This window comes from Channa argus, chromosome 15 (genome assembly GCF_033026475.1).
Source record: "Channa argus isolate prfri chromosome 15, Channa argus male v1.0, whole genome shotgun sequence".
Taxonomy (NCBI): Eukaryota; Metazoa; Chordata; class Actinopteri; order Anabantiformes; family Channidae; genus Channa; species Channa argus.
In genome coordinates, this window is record NC_090211.1 from 1,150,493 (window position 1) to 1,170,575 (window position 20,083).

Here is a 20,083-nt window from a genome sequence, read left to right on the forward strand (position 1 = left end):
AGAAGAAAACCGCCTGCAGAAACACACACACATATATATATATATATATATATATATATATATATATATATATATGGCGATATGCCAATCGCCATATGTTAGGCTCTCTGAACATTGGCGCGCACGGCCGTGCTTGTTTGAGCATATCTAGGTGTATGATTTGATAGGATGGTGGTGTTTGCACTGGAGGAGCCTTTCATAAATAGGAAGAAAACAGATAAATGGGCAGGGGGAGTCTCTGTGGCAAGGGGCCCAGGGAGAAATCAACCAACACGTAATAGGGAATCTTCTCTGGGCAGGAAAATACGAACTGACCAATTTGGGGGGCACACTTTTTTGTTTAAAGTTCATCGAGAGGAATGCTATTTTCTCGTTCTCCCCTTCTGCTCTATATTTTTCGATACCTGCTCTGAGAAAAGAAAATGAAAATTAATACGAGAGCCGCGCCTTACAAAAGAAGCCATTCGTCTTGTTGATTATCTATTTGGTTGTCAGGGTTTGAGCTATGGCGCCGGTCCGCTCCCTTTTTGTAATATATAAAAAATAAAACACACATGCGCGCATAGCATCGGTCCAGAAAACACTGATGGGAAAAAACAGTAGTGCAAAAATTACATTCATTAAAGCATTAAAAGAGCACGAACCGAGAAAATATTTTTTTTTTTTACTTCAGAATCAGAGGAAGGGCGGGGGTGTCCTATCCTCTGTGTCAGGCCGGTGCAAGCGTCTGAGCAGCCGTTAAATTAACGGGAGAACGGGAGTGAAACGGAGGGACGGTTTGTGATTTAAAACGAGATTACAGGACGTAATGTACCAAGATCACTCACAGCCGGGACAGATTAATCATCACAGGCTCCAGATTTCTTAAGACAGGTCGCTGTGAGTTTGGAGGAAAAGCAAACACTGAAATTAAATGAAATTATTTATTGTGTGTGCATGTGGAAACGTATGAATGTGTAATTTGAATGCATGCTTCACCGTTAATCCTGGATGAGAGGAGAGAGGCGGGGGAGGTTTTGCTGTTTCAAACCTGCTATGGAAGGCAAAATACAAAAGCATATTACTTTACAAAATGCTACATTTCAGAAACAAATATTACTTGAAGCAGATATTGATAAAGAGCTTCAATCTTTAAAAAAGATTGTATCATAATGTTAAGCGAGGAAATGAGAGAAGAGGATAGAAAACGATGCTTTTTTCAGGCATTTATTTAAATTTCTAAGAACTATGTACAAATATTAGGAAGGTGGACATAAGCAGAGAAAGGAGCAACTTACATATCAGGGGGAAGTAACACAACAATGCCATCTTTAATATTATCATCATCATAAACGATAGAAATCGATCTTTGGAATGTAAATAAAATAACATTTAAAAACACGTTCCGAAAAAAAATATCTAAAACGTGTCAAAAGTGAAATAATAGAGAGGAGGCGAAAGGTAAAGAGACAGGGACAGTGTGCGCGCATTTAATGTGCCGAGAAAAGATGAGACAAAGAGGTAAAGAGCGAAAAATAAATCCACACCAATTCAGACATGCAATAAAAAGCTCCTTATGTTTCTGAATGTCCCTGGCTAGATTATTCACGGGTTATTCATAATTAAATTACTTGTTTTGTGTAATTCTCCATACAGGTTACAAGAAAAGAATAGCGCTTTATGTATTGCAGATAATAATTATAATTGTTATTATACCGCGTCACACAATCTGAGAAAATATAGAAGCTCGAAAAGCTGTCACTTCATAGAACGAGCAATAGAAAATACCAAGTCAAAATAAAAAATATATAAGTACAACTGAGGTAATAGGTAGTACATTGTAGTGCTGCGTTTGTACATGTGTTCTTAAGTTATGTGTACCGGGATTTTGGTTTGAATATTAAAGTCCTTTGTATCGGCAACTTTATAAACCCTGTTTGGTACTTAGTGGAACATACGTTAATTTGACTATATTTCACTGTATTCACCCTGTCTTTCTGTTTCCCTGTATACAACATCATAAATGAACATTCAACGGACCACATAAACCCTCCTTGACACTCTAAACAATACCAGCATAAAGTGTTTACAATCAACACTGAATTCAAAATTAAGTAATTAAATTTTTAAAAAGCTATATTTGTCATTAGACAAAACAAAAATACCAACAGTTTTAACAACAAGACAGAAAACTGTCTCTCGCAATCACACCGGAGGTTATATTGTTAGAGTAGAGTACTATAAGGTTGGGGCGAAAGGATAAGAGCATGTGTGTGTGTGTGTGTGTGTGTGTGAGGAGTGGTGTAAGAATACTTCACTTGATTTCCATTTATTACACGTGCATGTGTGCGTTTGAGTGGGGATTGGAGAATGGTGTGTGTGGGGGGAGGTAGGTGTGGGGGTCTGTGGTGAGGGGTAATGGGCAAAGCCGCGGTTCACCCCTTTTGCTTTGTAGCCGCAGAGTAAACATGACAAATGGGTCCCAAGTTTGGCATGATTAAAGATGAAAACGAGGATCCATCTTCACAAAAAAAAAAAAAAAAAAAAAAAAATGTCTCGCATAGTGACAAAAAAATAGAAAGAAAATGAAACCACACACACGGGCACATAATCTTCAGGCTACCGTCTTATGCTCCGTCACAGAGAGGAAGAGAGAAAGGAGTACAAAAAGACATAAATATAAAAAGCAAACACAGAGTGGGGGGAGAAAATCTACGAAGCAACCGCATTGTTTTTCGGTTCTTCCAGTCTCCTTCTTCGCCTACTTTTATGTATTTTTTTTATGAATGGGAAATCTTCCCCTCCACCCACTTGCACGTCATAACGTCATAATATTGTATAACAGCACAGATCAGGGCAATACAGACGGCAAACACATTCATCTCTCCCTCCACGAACAAAGAGTTATTCGGGTTCAAAGTGCAGGTTGCGGCGGTTACAAGCGTGGCTGCCGGTTCGGTTTGGGAAATAGGTTGGAAAACAGGGGGACACACATCAGACAAAGAGCCAAAGTGCTGGGCTATAGTGGTCCGGTAGAGCGGTTCTGTGAACCAGTAAGGGCTTGAGAGTTTGTGCCGTTGTTCGCCCCAGATCGGACCTTAGTGTTAGGTAGCTTGTGGTCCTTCTTCCACTTCATCCTCCGGTTCTGGAACCAGATTTTGATCTGCCGCTCTGACAGACATAACGTGTGCGCGATCTCCACCCTGCGCCTGCGCGTCAGGTACCGGTTGTAGTGAAACTCTTTCTCCAGCTCCAAAACCTGTTGGCGCGTGTAGGCCGTCCGCGACCTCTTCGGTTCGCCCCCTGTGTAGTTTGAATTCACTGTGGGAGAACAATGGGAAAGGATCGTCACTTCAGGCACTTGAGAGGAAGAAGATGAAATACAGCAACCACAATTCTACCAGTCCAATAACATTAATAATAATTATTATAATAATAATACCTAAGTAAATTCCATACTCTGACTCCGTTACCTAATAGTACTGATACTATTACTAATAACTTAGACTTACTGTGGCAGATTATATGAATCTAATTCTGGCAGATCGTTCAGTGATTGCAGTTCTGTTTTAACCTACAACCAGTTTGCAACACATTTACGCGACAGTGCAGATTTTTTTTGTTTGTTTGTTTAGTTTTTTTGCTTATACAATACATTGTTAGTTGAACACATGCTGTGAAGCGTCATTTTAAGCTTTTTAAAGCATTTTAAGCAGAAAACACACAGCCTGACTCTGTTGTCCAAATGTTGTGATATGAGAGCAAGTCGGGGCCACGGCTGCATTTACGTGTTGGGAAGCTGCTGTTGTAACACGTTAGCGCACGCATGACCAAGATCACATAGATACACGACAAACAAAAAAGAGCAGCAATAACCCAAAAAGTATGGAGCTTCTTCCCTCATTTTCAGTCTTCGAGTGCGCATATGCCACGGACTGAGTACGGGGATAATACCATTGTGTTGCTTTGGTTGGTTGAGTTTAACTGAAGTGTTAGGGGAGCAGCAGCTACAGACCACTGCATGTCCGACTGTACAATGATCATCAAATCTCAAAAAATAAATAAATAAAATACAACAGGGAAACCTCAACCAAACCACAAAACGTGGCAACTGAAACAACATTTCAAAGAGAAAGATGCATGTCCTATGTTTTTTTTTCTTTCCGAGCAAAAGGCTGGAGTGAAACAATAACGAGGGAATTCCAGAACTGCCTTTCTGTCGCCGAGTGAACATGCACCGCGATTATTCCAATATGTAGCATGCAACATCTATACCAGAACACAGAGAAGCCATAACAAACTGGAGCTACTTGGTTTTACATTAGTGTTTTACAGCCGGCTCCATAAACGTGAATATTTCAGCTGCCATAAAACTTTCCCTCCCCTTGAACAACGAGTGGGGAAGGAAGACTCAACAGAGTAAAGTACACCGTTTATACAACCCGACCACTTAAAATCAAATTACCAAAGCATAAAAGCTAACTTATGGGCTCGGTCTGAGTTGTCATAAGGCTAGGAATTAGAGCAAAAGAGCCGCAGATCGGACTTCAAAAGGTACCTCAGAGGAGTGGTGTAATAAAAATTTATGGAGGGTGTAATTATATTGGCCCTGCAAACAGACGATCGTAAATCTTGACCCAAGGGCTACTCTTTCACTTCTAACAGAAAACAGGCAAAGGAAGCCATAGATTTTGACGGTGGACACCTAGCTGACTGCATGGGTTTAAACTGCAGGCACAAAGGCGCAGCACGAGAGAGAGAGAGAGAAAGAAGTTTGCATGCAGCTCTTACCAATGTTTACATGGACTTTCTTCATCCAGGGGTAGACAACGGGGTCCTTGCGAGTGCTCGCGGGGGAAGAAGTGCTTTGGCTATGTGGCGTTTGACCGCAAGGCGGTGGTGGAGGTGGGCTGGGTGTCACCGACTCACAGCGGTGACTCTGCTCCGGGACGGGGGTGGTCTGCAGTCCGGACGGGTGGAGGACGTGACCCCTTGGAGACATTACCACCGAGGCGGGCTGCCCTGTGCGCTGGCACGGCGTATAAGGCGGCTCAGCCCGTTGCTGGTGGTGGTTCTGGTGGTGTGGGTGATGTTGTTGGTGGTATAGAGAGTCCGGCTGAAAGCCAGCAGTCTCCTGCCTCTGAGAGCTGTAATAATCCGGAGAGTGGCTGGGCAGATAGTCGCTCTGTGAGTATTCCTCGCACGGTGGGAACTTCGGGTCCACATAGTTGGAGTTTATCAAATAGGAGCTCATGGCCATTAATTTCAGTCTTTTTGTGGAATTGAACCTACTCGAAAAATATATAACTAAAATTTATATCTCATCCCTTTACTCTTCGGTTATTCCTGTTCAGTTAAACCCTCCTACTTTTCTGTCAAGTGAAGAAAGTTAAGAAGCCACGTGACGACAACTGGCCAATGGCGCGCCCCCGGGACAAACCCCGGATAAGGAAATTGAAGCATACACGGAGCCCCCGCACACGCATAATCATATGGCCTCGATTTGTGGGCATTCACAGTATTACAATACCCGCCCCCCGCCATTTATGCCCCTCTTACTGTGTGTTGTGTGTTTTGCTCCACTACATGACGCACGCCATCCGAAGCAGGCAGAGAATCACCACAATAACAAAATGCGTTTGACACCAATAAAACACAGCAAGTCCTGGCTGAGGTGGACATATAGCACCAACAGAGTACAGTAGAGATCACAGTCAGCTCTTATTGCAAACGAACCCTTTCCCCTAATAGTCGTCTAGCTGGAACCTCAAATGGAACATGTAAAAAAAAAAAAAAAAAAAAAGAAGCAGCAGAAGCAGAACGCTTGGGGGGATTTAAAGTGGCGCCGGCACCACCCTCTGTGTATATATTTGGGTGTGTGTGGGTACATACTTGCCAAAGTTTTTTTTTTCTTCTGTTCTTTTTACGGACAATAAGAGGATTGGAAGAGTGACCTGGTCGGCTGCTGCGCCGCCACCCAGCAGCAGGAGCAGCAGTACCGTGTCAGAGATAAATCTAGCTTGTTTAGGATCGATAGAAAATTCATCAACTAATTCAGGTTACACGGCCTCCTAAATCACCAGTAGACCTTTGCATTAAGAACAAGTCCTGCATATATATATATTTATATATTTTAACAACAGGCAGCCATTCTACATTTAACCCCACTTGCATGGTAATTCAGACTCAGCCAGGATTTATTTCCATGCACATTCTGATATAACATCGCAGCCATTTACTATTCAACCAGTTTTGTCCTTCGCTATGCACTGATTAACAGTGACATGGGGTTTTTCCCCAAAGAATTTATTTTCCAACTGGGAAAATAATAAGTCTGCTCACATTTTTTTTTATTTATACAAGAAAACACCAGCATTCCACCAAACATCGTTTAAGTAAACTCCTTCTAATATTAGTAAATCTGTTCGGTTTCATCAGCGTCCATCAACAACACAAGACACAAATAATATAACATGTACTGCAAATCACAGATCCTTTTAAAATTTAGAATACAATAGAATAGAATGGTATCAAAGGAAGACAGGTGTGCAATTTCTGGGGTCTTATCAGGACTAAATTGTGTGCGCAAACAAAGACCCAAAAGAAAGATGATCGAGATATCCAAGTCCTGAGATTCGAGAAAATTGACCGTCTCTAAATCGAAACCTAACCTCTTCCCCCCGCCCCCCGCCCCCCCCCCTAGCACCAGTACATACACACACCCACACACTCACACACACACACAAGACCCCCAATACTCCTTCTCTGAACAGTAAAGGCCAGGGCATCATTTTTCAACGAGACAAACAATAAATAACAAAACGTCCAGCTCGACCCGGAGTTGCCTTTTCAAACTGTGAAGCGGGTTGATGATCGAAAAAAATAAATGTACATAACCTGCATTGGGGTTTCTTCACTTTAGGGGAGATGACACACGTTGGGTCTTAAAAAAAAATAAACAGACACGTTTATATTTAGTAGCTTCATAAAGAAAATCCAAATCAAATTTTTCGTCTTATTTTCTACTTTAATAAGCTATAAACGAACATAAAACACGGAGTTAATAAAGGCGCTCCAACTCAATAACAGCAACTACAGGCCTTTGCGACTTGAGTCGGATCCATCGCTGCCGTCGTGTATAAATCCACTATATACTCCCCTAGAAGCGAATTTGTGATTGTTTTAATGATTTTTACACAAATCCGGATCTACAGGGTAGATATAGAAGACAGTGGCTCTCTGGAGGCACAAGTTTACACCGTTGATAGACTTTTATTGCTTTCATAAACTCACTGTCGCAGCCACACCAGAATGATTTCATCCATCTGTACTGTCTCTGATCCCTGACCTTCCCAGTGCTGGTGGGGGTGTGGGAAATTAAGTTATGGAGTTCTAACACTTCCTGTAAGTCAAAGGCGATGATTAAATAGTTAATTCGTAAAATAAAACAAGAAGGTAAAATAAAAGAAATACGTTGGGAGTTTAGGTTTCATTTTAGAAAATATTGGAGGCGTATGGGAAGAATAGGTTGGCTCGATGCAGCTTTACACACCCATTAAAATGGAGTTTTTACTTCCAGGTGTAAATGTGAAACAGTAAATTCTTACTGTGAAAATAAAAGCCTATCATACATTATAAATAACCTCGTTAAACATATTTAATTAGAGCAAATTATTTTATTTATGTTGCCAAATATGTATATCATTATTATTATTGTTGTTTTGTTTTAAATTGGAACATCAAGACTCTACGATCTTCGCATCATTTCTTTAATGTATTTATTTAATCAACGTGAATATATCTATAGTCCATTTAGTTCGTCACTTTTGACTTTGAATCGAACATTTTGTTTAAACTTAAAACCCACGTGCAGCTTTCCATTCGCGTAATAGCCTGCCCACTAAATTATAAAGATCAAAAAAGCTTGGCATCTTTAAGCGTGGACCGTTCTAACAGAATGAACACAATTTAATGAAAGAAAAGACAAATCGCTTGGCACGGGGAAACACTGCTCTATCAGAAATAGTTCTGAATGATGTGACTGAAGGATGGATGGAGCAATGAATAAATGAATCCATGTCCTTTCACTATAGTAAATGAAATGCTCTTTCTTTTTTTCTAAAACTGATTTAACTGAATTAAAAAGTGATCTGAACATCACACATCTATCTATCTATCTATCTATCTATCTATCTATCTATCTATCTATCTATCTATCTATCTATCTATCTATCTATCTATCTATCTATCTATCTATCTATCTATCTAACAACCAGATCTCATATAGCCTTAAATTTGTTTACATTTTAATATTCACAATCTGCTAACACTTTGATATGCAATATGACTAGATCATTTGAAGACAAAAACAGCGATGCCAATTAGTTCATAAACGAGAAAGGTGCTGTTCATGATGCATTACATAGGCCTCCATGTTTTTCCTGCTATATTTTCCATGTAATTTCAACCTGCTTCTGTGCCCCCCTCATTGATTTTGTGACATAGACACTCCTTCCCTGCTGCAGGCAATAATGCTGTTCTCCGTTTTCTCATATATCATCAGATTGAACAACAAAAGCAGCGAGCAGTGAGTTCGAATTCTGCTTCTCTTCTTTTTCTAGTGTGCATTATACATATTTCTTCCTTCTTATTTCGTAGTTTTCAGTTCAAATAGGCTTTTCCATTCTATTCCATTTTGTTCTATTATATGTCACTTTGACCTCCCGCTCGGCCGCGGGTCATCTCAGGTATGTATCAAGGTGTGTTGAGTCTGACTGATGCACTTCCCTTCCCTCTGTCAAGTTTGTCATGTGCTATTCTGTTTAATGGGAAGGCAGTTCTTCCGGCTACAGGTAGAGATGTCAATGTGATAGCCTAACTAACTACTCAGACATTTACTCAGACACACTCGAAGGGCTGGAATAATTGGTTTCCATACCATATACATTTAGATATAATGCACATTTGATGCAGCCAGGAAAAAAAACATACTTTTAAGGACATTGAATGCTGCGCTTCACCTAACTTAAATATTTTGGTTAATATTTCTGATTTCAAATTAGACAAAATAAAAGTTTTAAAATTAGATTTTAGCTGATATAAACACTTTGATTTGAATACATTTGAGTCAGCTGTCCCAGAGGTAAAATGAAAGTTGTGTTTCTCTCAGCTGTAACATTTTGATGTAATATCAGGACAAGTTACAGAGGTAGAGACGTTAACAAATCTGGATTTCAACATGTGGCTTTTATTGCGGGTGAATTCTGTTTCCAGCTCAAACACAAACACACTGAAACGGCGAGGAGTTGTGAAATAAAAAGCATGTCAACATGCAGGGAGCGGAAGAGAACAGGGCTAGATAAATAACTTTAAACACCCCGATTTATGACCTCTCTATAATCAACAGCCCTCAAACTCAGTTGTTCTTGGCAGAGTCACGGAAAAGTCATCTCTGATTTAACTTCCACTACAAATTGTACTTCAAGTTTTCTCTAAAACGCCTTCATATTAAGGATGGTTGAGGTAAGAATTTACAATTCTGCAGTTTCATAAGGAAAGGGAATATATTGAGATTTATAGTGATGATAAAAAGCAAATAGCGTTTGCTGGAAGAATGAAGACGTGTTAGTTCCGTAGGCTGTAGCATAATATCCCAATATATTGGCCACATAAAGCTTGGTTCTTATATCTGTTTTAAACTTAGCCCAAAACTGGTGCAACGCCAGTGAGAAAACGAAAATGAACTCATGGAAGGGTTAAATGCTCCCATTATCTGCAGCAACCAGACTTGTCAATGCTCTGAAATATTACCGAAGAGAAAAATAGGGACAACGACGAAGATGAGAAATGTGGCTTTGCTCCTTTGTGCAGTTTGAAAAATAAATCAAGGTCCATTCCCCTGGTTATTGTCATGCAAACCAACCGACACAGGGGGAAAAATGAAGTGCTGCATGGGCCTATCCCTTCGTTCTGCAAGTATTAATCTGGAGGTGTTTTTTCAGCTATCTATTGTGTGGAAGCGGGAAGCTCGGCTCTGGGTGTGAGAGCAAATTAATTTGATAATGCAGCAGGCGGACCAGCAGTCTGCAGGGTGTCAGGTAAAACTGTGGGATGGAAACAACAGGGAGGGGATAAAGAGCAATCCAAAGCATGACTCCAAAATGGCCAGAGAAATGCAGCTGCACTTTAAAGGCCTATCAATCAAAGAAAAATTCTATATTTTAAAAAGCGCAGTCCATCGATAGAGTCTATCCTCGTGCACTGCAGTGTGATCGCGTACAAGAACGTGCTTGTCTTTTAATATGACTGTGGAAACGCAATAACGAACATGCATCAAAGTGAGATAAAACAAAAATCTTGCAGCTCCTCTCAGTTTCCCCTCATATTCTGACTAGACGCACATTCTAACAGCCTGTGGAAAATTAAACAGTGTCATATTTAAGCGCAGACTGGTTACGTACAGCATTAGCAGAAAATTCGTATAGAACCGCAAACGAGGAAGAGAAACAAATGCTCTGTGTAGATTGGGCTGCATTTAAATTCACTGCCAGCTTATAAGATGATCAAAGAAAGCAATCAACAGAAGAAGATAGACGGCTGAAAGCACTGCTGTTTTTATACAGGCTAATCAACACGCTTCACACACCAGGAAGATTAGACATCAACATCTGGATACTAACTGACATAACCGCAGCACTGCTGGTGCCAAGTCAAATCCATTTGGGAAAACGTCTTTTTTTTTTTTACTATATATATTTTTTCCACAGCACAGCGAATGCATTTGTTATTGTTTATATTTTACCTACTAGCATGGAGACAATCAATTTCTAGCTTTAATATTTGGAAAGAAAATTTGGAAAACTTTATATTTGCTTTTCTGATTACAAAAAAACAATATTGGAATAATGTCTTCGAACAGGACAGAATTTAACAGAGTGAAAGTTTCAGCGTGACCTTTGACATTCCACTGACCACGACCTCGCCTTCACCCTCCAATAGTCAGATAGCCATAGGCCTGTATGGTAGGGTGCGCGTGTGTGTGGAAACTACATGGTGAGGTGCACGGGTTGGTGGAAATCGAACACTGATTAAAAACTAAAGCCTGTGCACATCTATCTATTAATATTTAAATGTGTAATTATAAGTTCGACACACTGACCCCTCCCCCCCCCAGTATGACGCGCACAGCCACCTGAAAGATATGCATTGATGATGTCATTAAGGGAATCGACTTGGAAACAGCAGGAAGTGGTGGAGGGCGTTTTGCAACACGTGGTCTCCCCCTCCCTCTCGGCATGGACAAAGCACCTGCCATACGCACACACATGGTAGGCAACAAGCAAGAGAGCTAGCACACACACACACACACACACAGGCGTACACACACACAACCACAAGCAAAAGAGGCAGCTTCTTCTTCTAAAAGGCGATTTCTTTTGTTGTGTACTCACTCCTCTGTAGCTCACGGGCCCGTCTCTCCGTTCTGCCAGCGTCGTGACTTTGATTGCAACAAAATGTTCCTTCTGTGGTTATTTTTTCTTTTTCTCGCTCTTCTTGGCACCTCCATCAAAGCAGCTGTGCTCCACACTTTATCCTCTCTGCTCTTCGTAAAATCAAGCATTCCCACTTCGGCATTCACGCCTCAGCTCTCTCTCTCTCTCTCTCTCTCTCCCTCTGTCTCTCTCTCTTCTTTGGAAGCCACAGGTTTTTGACCTCGGATTCGTCGTGATGTCCTAAAAGGAAAAAAAAAAGTCTCTGTCATTTCCGCGGACACCCACGCCAGCGTACACGCACGCTCACGCGCATCGACGCATACCTTCGGATCTCCGGAAAACTATAAACATTCTACGTTTCAATGAACGAAATATCTCGGCATAGTTTGACCCGATTTGCGGGTACAATCCAGGGGAAACAAAGTCACCACTACCGGGCGTGAAAGCGCGACCGAATCGGCGATAAATAACAGCGGAGAACTTCCCTGCACCGGTGGCCGTGTTTCCCCGTGTTGGACTGAATCGAGCGATTTGGGACTGAGGAAGAACGAGCAGGGCTGCTGTCGAGACTGTGGGCTCTTTAAGGCATTAAGTGTTGTGTGTGTGTGTGCATGGACTCAAGTTTTCAAATTAATCTGCCAGTTTGGCACACTCTTTGTTTAACAGACGAGGCGTGTCACCCCGCGTCCCCGGTACACATTTTAATATCGGTGAGACGCGCTGACCTCTCGTTCACCCCGAGCAGAGGCAAGCCCCCCTCTCTTTCTCTCTCACCTCCTCCCTTTCTTTCTGCCCCTTCCACCTTTTTTTCTCTCTCTTTCTCCCCCCCTCTCTCTCCCTCTGTCATTTTGTAGTTTTCTCTTCCCCGTCTCTCCCTCTCCGTCATACTAAATTGAGTTGGAGACATTACTTTGAAGAAAAATGGTCAGTGGATTCGGAGGGAGGGCTCTCTCTCTCTCACACACACACACAAACACGCACAGCCTTTTCTTTTCTTCCAGGATCATTTCTCCTTTGCCTTGTGTTGTATAAATATTAATGACACCACCGTGGACGCTGATATGTGAACCTGCAGCCTAACCACATCATCACTTAGACTCCTCTACATGAATATGTGCTAGAAACAAATGTGTCGTATTCGAGCTTAGTTGCTATAAACAACCATTTCTTTGTACTTAACGAGCTATGAGCCGCGTGGAGACCAGACACTGAGGTATCAGGTGGATTTATATTGATGTTATTCGATTCTCTGCAACGCGGGGATGGATTTTTACCGAGCTCACTGCAGCCATATTGCCACATTTCCGTCTATTCATTCCCCTGCTGTTACTTTCCTTATATTTTCCCGTTTCTCTCTTTCTCTCTCTCTTTATACAGAAAACAGTTATTGCCACTTCCGTTACATTTTATATGGTGTTTTGTGAATAAAACAGTTTGAGCTACTAACGTTTTATCTATTATAACAACGTATGTAAACAAAGTAATATTCATATGTGACGTTTTAGAAGAGCCATGCACGCGCATATAGCAAAATTCCATTATTAATGTTATATGCTCTTCCGTCAGGCCGACAGGGGCGCGTGAGTCCACAGATGAGTGGGGGGCAGAGCCGTGGGATCCCAGCGTGTTTGCGTCAATATGCGGATGAATTATTTACAGAATGATCATTTTGCCCCCCACCCCTTAACAAGATCAAAGATTTTAGATTTAGCGCCCCCACACACCCCTTCGCCACATACACACACACACACACACACACACAGACATACACCTGGTTGTGGGAACTTTATCTAATGCCCAGTATTGCACGTTGCTAAAAGTAGCGAAATAGTAAGATGAACTTGTGGTACCTACATTTGGGGATTATAATAATAATAATAATAATAATAATAATAATAATAATAATAATAATAATAATAATAATAATAATCAACGTTATACAGATAAATAAATAAAAGGGTTTCAGGCTAATTCTTTTAGCTAGGAAAGTAGACATGGGCAGACATTATTTTTGCTCTGGAAAAATCGGATAAGGAGAGCAATCATTTCTGAACAGTGAAGGAGATAAGAGTTTATTTCTGACAGGGTTGTGCTGATAAGGCTGAAGAGAGGAAGAGCTCCACTTTGCTTTGCTGAAATCCCTCTCTAAAATCGCTGGAGTATTATAAATAGCTGTTAGTTCCATGCATAAAAGCGTCACGTTACTACCGCCAATCGTTAGTTCTGCACATTTGAGATCAAACCACAATGTCATATCGTTGTTGGTTTATTTAAGATGTGTTAATAACGAATACTGGGATGCTTAAATTGTAAACAAGCGCTTATGCATTTAAATATATAAACGTTGTTTCAGGATTACATTATAGTTTCACCTCACAATGAGCTTCTTCAAGACAGGATTTGTTCAATTCTACGAGTCACATAGTTTTTCCAGTAAGAACCGGGCGACTAGTTCATAAACACAGTCTGTGTATAACCAGATGTTGATAATGCTTAAATTGGGTTGAAGTGGTAGCTTCCCACACTTAAAGGTTATTTTACAAAAAAGAAAAAAAATCATTAATATCTTTTATATATTTGTTAATTTGTGTATATTTCTTTTCCTGCGCCTCGGAAACCCTTGTTCATGGCCAAAACTTAAAACAGAGCAGCAATCTTATTTGAAACAAATGTTAGCCGTGTGCACAGAATGTGCAGCCAAATACCCCCCAGACATTCACCCACCCACCTCCATGTCACCGAATACCTTCCGCCCTCCTAAAACCACCTTCAACCCCTCCGTTTTCTTGTCTTTACCCTTCATCTCTCTCAGTACATTATGGCGAGGAGATTTGCTTTTGTTGCTGTGGATAGAGGGACGGGAAGAGAAGGTCAGGCCTTCACCTCTCCTTTGCCTCCTGCTATCATTTCTCTCATCTGTACCTCCCTACCTCTGCTCCTCTGACTCCCTCCCTCCCTCCCTTTGCCTTTGACGTACAGAAATGGTCTGGAGTGGAATGAGTGAGGGGAGGCAAGGGCGGAACTCACGCACTAAGCTGAACTTTTGACCCTTCAACTCCATGAACCTTGTGCTGCAGACTGGCTCGTAGCATGGACACCCGGCTTGGCTGTTCCCGTGATAAGAGCTATGGATTCTCCCTGCTCCTCTACTTCGCCCCCGGCAGAAAGAGAGAAGCAGCGGCCTTATGTCTCTTTAGAGACTGAAGGTTGTCTAGTCTGTGTGCTTCTGGATGAGCCAGCCGTTGCTTACCTTATTTAGGAGATAGCTTGTCCTGTCTCCGGCTAACAAGATTTAAAGTTAGCTTAAAGGAGGCAGCCTCGTTTGAATGGAATTTGTATCTTTCCCTCTGTAGCTTCCACCTACAGTCCTACTTGTGTGTTTTCCTACACTCCCATTAATCAACTGCGAAAGACGGCGACAGCTCTGACAGTTGTGTATTTTCGCAGTGAGAGAGAGACGGGAGGTGGTTCCAGGTTATCTTCGGTTAGGATTCAAAAGGACGGGGGGCGCGTGCAGGAAGGGAGGCAGCAGCAGCAGCAGCAGCAGCGGGGCTCGCGTGGGCTCTCGGATGGCTCTCGCTGTCCTCCTGGTCTGAAGCGGGCTCTGGTGGCGGCACGAGAGAGCTGCATTCTCTGGAAAATTACAGTCCTCTGTCCTCACTGAACCTGTGGACTGATCCCTGCAAGACGGCTCAAAAGGATTCAGTCTTAATTAGGGACAGAAGGCCTTATAGCAGGGGACGCTGTGCGTTTTAGGACGGAAAAAGCTTGATTAGTTGCTACTATCTTATTATTATTATTATCATACGTATTATTATTATTATTTTATTTTTACTATATAGTAGAATATTATTATTTGTTTATTATGTATTTATTTATTTTATTTTTATTATATAGTACAGTATTATTATTATTATTATTATTATTATTATTATTATTATTATTATTATTATTATTATTATTATATTAGTAGTAGTAGTAGTGGTGTTTACGTTTGTTAACCCAAGTTCTTCTACTCAATTACAATCCTACTTGGCGAATTAACCTGATTTTGATTTACTTATCGCAGTATTACTTGTTTTATACATGCATACAATCACAAGCGAAGATAGGCCCATATACCTCATTTGTCACAAAATACAAACAAGCTTACATGGTAATATATAGTTTTTTTGGTTGTTGTTGAATGATCTCAAACCACATCGTAGTGATAGTGTACGCTGCCCAGGCGCACACTAAACATGCCATTAAAAAGCAAACACTATACCTGCCCTTGGCCTCAATTATTTTCAATATTTGCAAGGTTATCGGCTTGTCATAACCCATCGCCAAGGCAAACAAAAGCTATTCTGCTCTTATCAAGGCTTTATACGCAGGCTCACAAAGCGACCCTGATAAAGGCTTTTATTGACTGCAAACAAAATAATAACCCAGTCAAGGCCTGTTTCCCCTTTTTCGAACATTCAACCTTGATTTAAGACGGTGGTCACTCAGCGCAGATTATTTTAGGATATAATATGCGTGTATGTGTTTACTTAATCGGTGTTATATTGGCCACCGCATATTTTTTCTACACAAATAAAATTATTATATTTTGACAATAATTAACAGTGTGCTTCTAACTGTGTGTGTGTGTGTTCCTGTGTGACTGGCTTGGCTGAACACTTAGATTACCCCCGTGTAGCTATTTACCCAGCCTGATTTAAATGATGGGGGGGGGGTTCGTTTGTCTGCGGTAAACTTCCTTCCCGTCTGAGTCGGAAATGGGAAGCATTGATAGATAAATAAAAACAGCCAACTGGCAATTCGTTTCCCCTCTGTTGGCGAAGTAAACACACAATCAGGAGGGGGTATTGCGGTGGTATAAGCTTTTTTCCCCTGTCCTGCGCCTGCGCTGCAATCTCCTACTTTCAGTGCGTGACTCGAGTCTGTCTGCTGACCTTGTGGTGACTCCTGCTCGTGCATTATTCATGAAGCGTGGCCGCGCGGTTCACCCCTATCAGTATGCAAAAGACATCAAATGCCGATTTAAAGCAATCACTGGAGGTGCTGCGAAAATGGAAAACGGTTCAGTGGTTATAGTAGCCTCTGTGTATGTGTCCGTGCGTGCGTGATTACAGCGTGGTGGATTCCCATGCACTTTTAAAATAGAGGAATTATAATATCCCTGTCCAAGGTTTCAACCCACAAATAATTGCTTTTGTGTGAATGCTGTAAATGCACGGCAAAAAGCTCAAATTTAACTAAATCACCTGGAATTATCGAATTGGTAAATGTGTTATTAGTATTACACGCCAATGGTTTCTGCAAAAACACACAGAATTTTCCCATGGCCGGGTCATTCACCTCTCTCTCTCTCTCAATTCTATCATGCTCTGCCAATATACCCACCAAACACAACAAAACACACCCCACTCGCTCCCATACAAAGCCAGCAACTCTCTCACACTCTGACAAATACACACCTTTACAATGAAAAAGGGCCAACCGCATTAGTTACTCACCCCAGTCATCATCACCAACACACAGACTGTAAAGCCAAACTCAGCGCCTTGTGACAGCCTCGACAGGTTCAAAGGAGCAGCAAGCCCGTACACATAATACATATTATACACATAATGCTGCAGGCTGGAGCTGCCCTGTGTACATAAACGGGAAACAGATGACACACACAGCAAAAACAATGGAGCCCATACAGAGCTGCTGCTGCGCCTTCCCATGTCACAGCCCCTCTCTCTTATCCCCACAAGAGAAGGAACTACATTTATGTCACGAGTGTCATGTCCCGTCCTTGTGCGTATGTGTGTTGGGACATGCTGATAGTAGGCTGCTGGTGCTGGTGCTGCTGGTGGTGGCGTGTTCCTGTATCATTATTAAGAGGAGGAAGTTGATAAAAAAAAAAAATGAAATGGGGAGTTTTTCACCTTCCTGTTTACTGAATTGTAACTTCCTTAAGGACCCCGAAGACTACACACACACACAGTCACACGCTAGTGTGTATGTAGGTGGAAGGGTATGAAAAATTATCTCACTCCGGAAATACAAAATCATTTATGTCAAAGGCGAGCTGTACATAAAAGAAATAAATGAAATAAAAACCATCATGCTTTAAATTTTGTTTAACTGTTATACACATAGCCTCTACATAGGTTACATGATCTGCTTCAAAAGAGGCCAAATATTGCTAAAAAGAAAGATAGAAATTAAACAGACCGTTAGAGCGTTTGTCTCCAACAACCCATACATTTTAAATTAGATTTCACTGATTCACTGCTCATTATTTTATTGTGTAATATAAAAAAGAATCCCATTTAGGCCTAACTACCAGGTTAATATATTATAAAACCCTGGAAAAGTCACTGATAACAACAAGAAAGTACAACCATACGTTTTAATATAAAAAAAGGAAGCATGTTTTGGCATCTTTTGCAATCAATTCAATGCAATCAAAAAAAAAAATAGGCCAAGCAAGCAAATGTATTTAATTAATTAATTAAATTATTTTCTCTGGTGTCTGAATTATTTATGGCCCTAAATAACATTCGTGTGGAGCTTGTGAAAAATAATTGCAATGGCGAAGGGCAGCGCCAGGAATCATCAGACTAAAAATGCATCTGGGCAGACTGGCTTCACATGTACACGTGAACTTCGAACATAATAAATGACACTTTGAGAGCAGAGTGGGACTTCCGAAAGCAGATCCCCACACTCTTATAAGATAAGTGCAGAGGACACTGGATTAACTGTTTGGTCATAACAAGAAATACATTAATATATGAAATATATAGGCATATAAATGTTACAGGTTTCGTTAAGGTTGCCGCACACTGTCAAACGTTTTACCAAACCAAGACGGGAATTACGAAAGTACAACTGCTAAAGAATAAATAGATACAAAATAATATTACAATAAAATGCGTAGTTTCAAACTTATAGACCAGAACTGCAAACAAAAGACCATCCAAGAAAATAACAATAAATCACTGCAGAAATAACCTTATATTTATACAGAAACAACTCAAGGTTATTATTTTATGTTACAAGTTATGTAGTTGTTAGAAATAGAATTTCGCTAACTAAATAAAAACGCAAAGATCCAATGTGTGGATAGTATTAATACCACACAGTATTCTGTTGTATCCACTGCTGGGAATCATCCATCTCGCCATACTTAATGTTTGTCGGCCTCTTCGGGGCGCCATGTTGCGCTCGGCCTTAACACAAAAGAAGCTCCATTAATTTATAGTGACGTCGCTCGTGTGTTGGACACCCAACCCAGCGGGGATTGGCTGATAACGCTCTACCGGGAGATAGTGAGTGCACAGTGATGGAACGCTCTCTAAAGTTTTGGAACTCTTCGTGGAATACCGGAATGTGAAGCGTCCACCGTGACACGAGACCTTTAAACAATTTACATGATGGATCTAAGCAATAAGAGGAGGTCGACTCGTGACTAGTAGCCCGGCTGTTTGACAGCTTCAGTCCGGCTTCAGACATTAGAAGGAAATAGAGGAAAAGTAATAACGAGTTTAAGGGTCAGTGGAAACTTTAAGACACTGTAACTGTAAACGTCCCCCCACACACATATCGCAGCCTACAGTTTTCTTTCTTAGTCTCAATACAAGTGATAAAGTTGTAGCCAGGATGTAGTTTTTAGTGTCTGTCTCTAAATTGAAGCACAGTTGACTTTCAACCACGTGTACGTTAATTTCAACAAATTATTTAAATATGACGCCGAATTTGGTTCTTTCCTGTTTCCATGCACACAAAGTGTGATTTCAAAGCCATTTTTTTTCTTTCACTAGCTTGATAATCGCATTTCATTTGCTATTGGCTAGTTTTACATTTCTTTGGTCTTTCAGAGCTTTTTTTTTCAAACGTTGTTTTTGTCACCCGAGCTCATTGATTTTATTTTAACAAATGTTACTACTATTTAGGCCTATACTCTGTTAAATTTGACTTCACGACTGTATGACAGAATACAGTCAATGAATCGCTCTGGCGTTTCTGATGTTCGTTCACCGTCAATTAAAATTGTATGTTATGTCACGTGGTTTTATTTCCTGACGAACACCGTGTTATTTGGGCTGCATTTAGCTGAGAGTGTTTATGTCATTACTGCATCGATGATTTTAATGTTTGTAATTAATAAGCAGATTTTGTCGTTAATTTACCCAAACATTTATTTAGCGTTTTGATATTATAAAAATACCTTAATTTTAGTCTTGGATTCTTTGGTAAAACTAGACTCCATTGGGGTCTTGTAAATTCATTAGTAGATGTTTGAAGCTGTTTAACAAAATGACACAAGTTGAGCAGAAGTACAGTTTGTACAGTACGTTTGTCTTCACAGAGAGGTAAACAAGCGCTAAGAGTGAACCTTGGGAACGTTTATGTCCATGGCGCTTTTCGCTCACAACCCTTCTGCCTAGAAAATGCAAGGGCACTGGACGGACAGAGATTTTCTTTTACCCAAGGAAGTGTAGTCCTACGGGTTGTGTGTGTGTGTGTGTGTGTGTGTTTGTGTGTGTGTGCGTGTGTGTTTGTGTGTCCTTGTCCATTTACTTAATGTTAGCACATATGGGCACCCACCTAAACACAGCACTAAAACC

The 20,083-nt window shown here is 40.9% G+C and overlaps 1 protein-coding gene across 1 annotated transcript; it reads right to left on the bottom strand.

The window, feature by feature from the left end:
* Window positions 1-1,083: 1,083 nt before the first annotated feature.
* Window positions 1,084-6,650, bottom strand: hoxb4a (homeobox B4a). The gene is made up of 2 exons (XM_067478242.1): window positions 4,771-6,650; window positions 1,084-3,300 (listed from the first exon to the last, which is right to left on the bottom strand). The coding sequence occupies exons 1-2, from the start codon at window positions 5,237-5,239 to the stop codon at window positions 2,999-3,001; spliced, it is 771 nt and encodes a 256-aa protein (XP_067334343.1). The 5' UTR covers window positions 5,240-6,650; the 3' UTR covers window positions 1,084-2,998.
* Between the last annotated feature and the right edge of the window lie 13,433 nt (window positions 6,651-20,083).